The 3,524-nt window shown below is 49.1% G+C and overlaps 1 protein-coding gene across 1 annotated transcript in view; it reads right to left on the reverse strand.

Moving 5' to 3' along the window:
- Positions 1-3,524, reverse strand: part of col11a1a (collagen, type XI, alpha 1a) — a 251,811-nt gene that overhangs the window by 114,403 nt on the left and 133,884 nt on the right. Inside the window, exons 27-29 of the mRNA XM_043700060.1 lie at positions 2,218-2,262; positions 604-657; positions 465-509 (exon numbers count right to left, since the gene is read on the reverse strand). Of these exons, the coding sequence (XP_043555995.1) occupies positions 465-509; positions 604-657; positions 2,218-2,262 (144 nt within the window). The remainder of the gene's footprint in view (positions 1-464; positions 510-603; positions 658-2,217; positions 2,263-3,524) is intronic.

Raw genomic sequence — 3,524 nt, forward strand, 5'->3', positions numbered from 1 at the left:
CCCCTCCTGATCTCTGTAACCCCCTCCAGCCCCTACACCCCCTCCCTATCTCTGTAACCTACACCAGCCCCTACACCCCCTCCCTATCTCTGTAACCTCTTGCTTTATTTTCCTCAAATGGCTTTGAGGCTGTAATTCCCTCAAGGCTGCTATATAAATGCAAATTGTAGTTGCTGTGAAGATGTTGGATGTGTTAGTCGGAGACAGATCATTCACTAAATCCCTGAAGCAGTGCCTGGGTCACAGCGTGTCGAGGTGAAACAGCCAGTGGGAGCTGCTTCACTGCTGATGCTCCTCAGTGAGGAACTGAAAGCTGGACGGGGATAGAGAGGGGACACAAGCTCCCGTCAGGTTCCAGACGGTTTGGAGATCCATTCGATCCTGTCAGGGAGCAGAACCAGCTCAAAGGACCAGATGATTGACAGGATGGGCGTCCACTTGTCAGTCACGGACACCTCACTTACCCTTTCCCCAGGCCCACCAGGGGGACCGTCACTTCCAGATGTTCCCTAAGGACACACAGAGACAACACACAGTCAATCTCAGCAACGGGTGAAGGTGAGAAATGATTCCGTATCCTCAGTGATCCCACTCAGTCCGTACCTTTGCTCCTGGTTTTCCAGTGGGACCTCTTGGGCCACGACCTCCACGTGGACCCTGCAAAACATTCACCACAAACCGTGAAAGATTCAGACAGAAATAAATGGGTGAGCTTTTACTGTCGAGGTGGAGGGCTTTCCCAACACGCTCCTTAATTGGAGGATAAATAACTTCACGACACACAGTGATGATGTCAACCACAGCAAACTGGGCAACTCCACCTCATTCCATAATCAGTTTCACAAAAACACAAACTCATTCTGTAATTCCCTCCAGTTCTGAGGAATTTCGGGATTTTCCCATTAATCAAAGTCACAGCAGAATGCTTGTCTGGATATCGATGGCAGGAGGAACCTGTTGATAAAAAGATGTTTGGTTCTTGCCACTCGATCTTGTTCAGTCCCGAAACAAAAACATCGGAAACAGGTCAATCACTTATAGACAGCTACTGAATTATTCTTCAAGACTTTTATATGTTTAATTCCTCTTTTCCCATTAGATCTCTTTCATTTCTTTCAGAATCCACTCTCTCTTTCCCTCTCAGGTGCTTTCTGTGCATCTGATTGGATCCTAATTGACCAGTTTTCTTTGTGGTCATTCTGGATTTTGGAGCCATCCTTCATCATCATTAGTTGAGCAGTCACTCAGGCCGAGGAGCTGGAGAAGCTAGGATTGTTCTCTGTGGAGCAGAGAAAGTTCTGGAGGGGATTAACCGAGGTGTTTAAAATCAGGAAGTGAGATTGATTGAGTAAATTGGGAGTGACTCTGTTTCTGCCCTCCTTCTGCCCAGTTTCTCAGGTTCTCAGTCCTTCTTAAACCCGATGCTTTCCTGCCCATTGTGTGCGTCAAACACAAAAAATAGGAGCAAGAGTAGGCCATTCGGCCCTTTGAGCCTGTTCCAGCATCCAATATGATCATGGCTGATCATCCAACTCAGTCCCCTGGTCCTGATTTCTTCCCCATGCTCTTTGATCCCTTCATCCATAAGAAGTTTATATAACTCCTTCTGAGGCAGAGAATTCCACAGGCTTCCCACTCGCTGGGTGAAGAGATTTCTCTTTGTCTCAGTCTCCTCATCTCCTCATGGTATACCCTGGTTCTGGAGTCTCTGGTCACTGGGAAAATCTTTCTAGCATCTCTCCTGTCTTGTCCTGTTAGAATTCCAACAGAGATCCCTCTCTGAACTCTTCTAAACTCCAGTGAACACACTCTCTCTTCATCCCATCAGTCCTGCCAGCACAGGAATCAGTCTAGGAAACCTCCCTGCACCCCCTCCTTCCCTGACAGCCTTTAGTAAACTGTCACTCAACTCCCGACAACATCCCCCTTTTCCCCAGAGAACAAAAGGCAGTGCTGTCTAAGTCCAGACCCAGTGCGAAGCCTCCAGCAGAAAACAGGCATTTGTTCAACTCTGTGATCAGTTTGGAATCAAACATCCAAATGAGTTCATCCTATGATTCACAGCAGCTTTGACAATATCAATACCTTCGTTAACTGACATTTTACCAAGCCGATTGTAAATATTCAGATCTAGTCAACACAAAGACCGCTGTAGTCCCCAGCCGCCTCAGTAGCTGGTAAAGCCATTTCTGAGGGGGCACAGTGACAAATACTTACGGTCGGACCCCTCTGTCCTCTCGGGCCAGATTTACCAGGAACACCCTGTCAATCAAAGAGAAAATATAATTAATTGAAAATTCATACAGGGAACAGGCAAATAGGATACCCAATGCCAACACAGTGACATAGAGCATCGTGTTCAGAGGGTCAGTACTGAGGGAGTGCTGCACTGTCAGACGGTCAGTACTGAGGGAGTGCTGCACTGTCAGAGGGTCAGTGCTGAGGGAGTGCCGCACTGTCAGCGGGTCAGTACTGAGGGAGTGCTGTACTGTCAGAGGGTCAGTGCTGAGGGAGTGCCGCACTGTCAGAAGGTCAGTGCTGAGGGAGTGCCGCACTGTGGGAGGGTCAGTGCTGAGGGAGTGCCGCACTGTCAGAGGTCTGTGCTTAGGGAGTGCTGTACTGTCAGAGGGTCAGTGCTGAGGGAGTGACGCGCTATGGGAGGGTCAGTGCTGAGGGAATGCCACACTGTCAGAGGGTCAGTACTGAGGGAGTGCCGTACTGTCAGAGGGTTAGTACTGAGGGAGTGCCGTACTGTCAGAGGGTTAGTGCAGATACAATGGGCGGAAAGGCTCTAGATCTCTGCAGTGATGTCGTGACAGGTGCTGTGGCAATGGAATAAACAATGATTCTGCAGAAATCATGTTATTTCCCATAAAGGGAAAGCTTTGTCACCTCGTTTCCGGCCCCCCCACTGACAGTCGATTTTTCAGCCTCTGTTTGATTGGTGAATTGCCACTGGCCTTGGAACAGTAATGAGCTCACTAACGTTCCCTGAGGTGAGAGGCTGGAATAAGTTCCTTAATTGCTTCAAGGGCTTTCATAAAGTCTCTGGTGATTCTCAACCATCTGAAATGAGGCCAGCCGTCCCACTGGGGGATCAGATTAAAGTCACTGTCAGCCCTTGTTGTCCAATGCTGTCAGGATGAGATGAGCTGTTCTGTAAATTGCAGCAATTGACATGTTCCTTCCATCAGTAAACTGCCTGCCTGTGACCCCTCCACCCCCTCCATTCATTCACACCATCAACGAGTGACCTGTCCACACCTGCTCCCTCCCAGCTGCTGCCCACATCAATAATTCCAGCTCCGGCATTCCGATTAATCAGAGCCTGACTCATCCTGCACTCCCTCAACATCTGGTTTAACCCTCTCCTCACCATCTCCAGCTGGGACACAATGGAGTACCTCTGTTCAACAATATTCTCATGGTGTCTGGCTGGTTCACCTCTCGTCATTCCTGTTACCTCCTCCAGCCCCTACACCCCTCCCTATCCCTGTAACCTCCTCCCGACCCTACACACCTCC

This window comes from Chiloscyllium plagiosum, chromosome 11 (assembly GCF_004010195.1).
Source record: "Chiloscyllium plagiosum isolate BGI_BamShark_2017 chromosome 11, ASM401019v2, whole genome shotgun sequence".
Classification (NCBI taxonomy): domain Eukaryota; kingdom Metazoa; phylum Chordata; class Chondrichthyes; order Orectolobiformes; family Hemiscylliidae; genus Chiloscyllium; species Chiloscyllium plagiosum.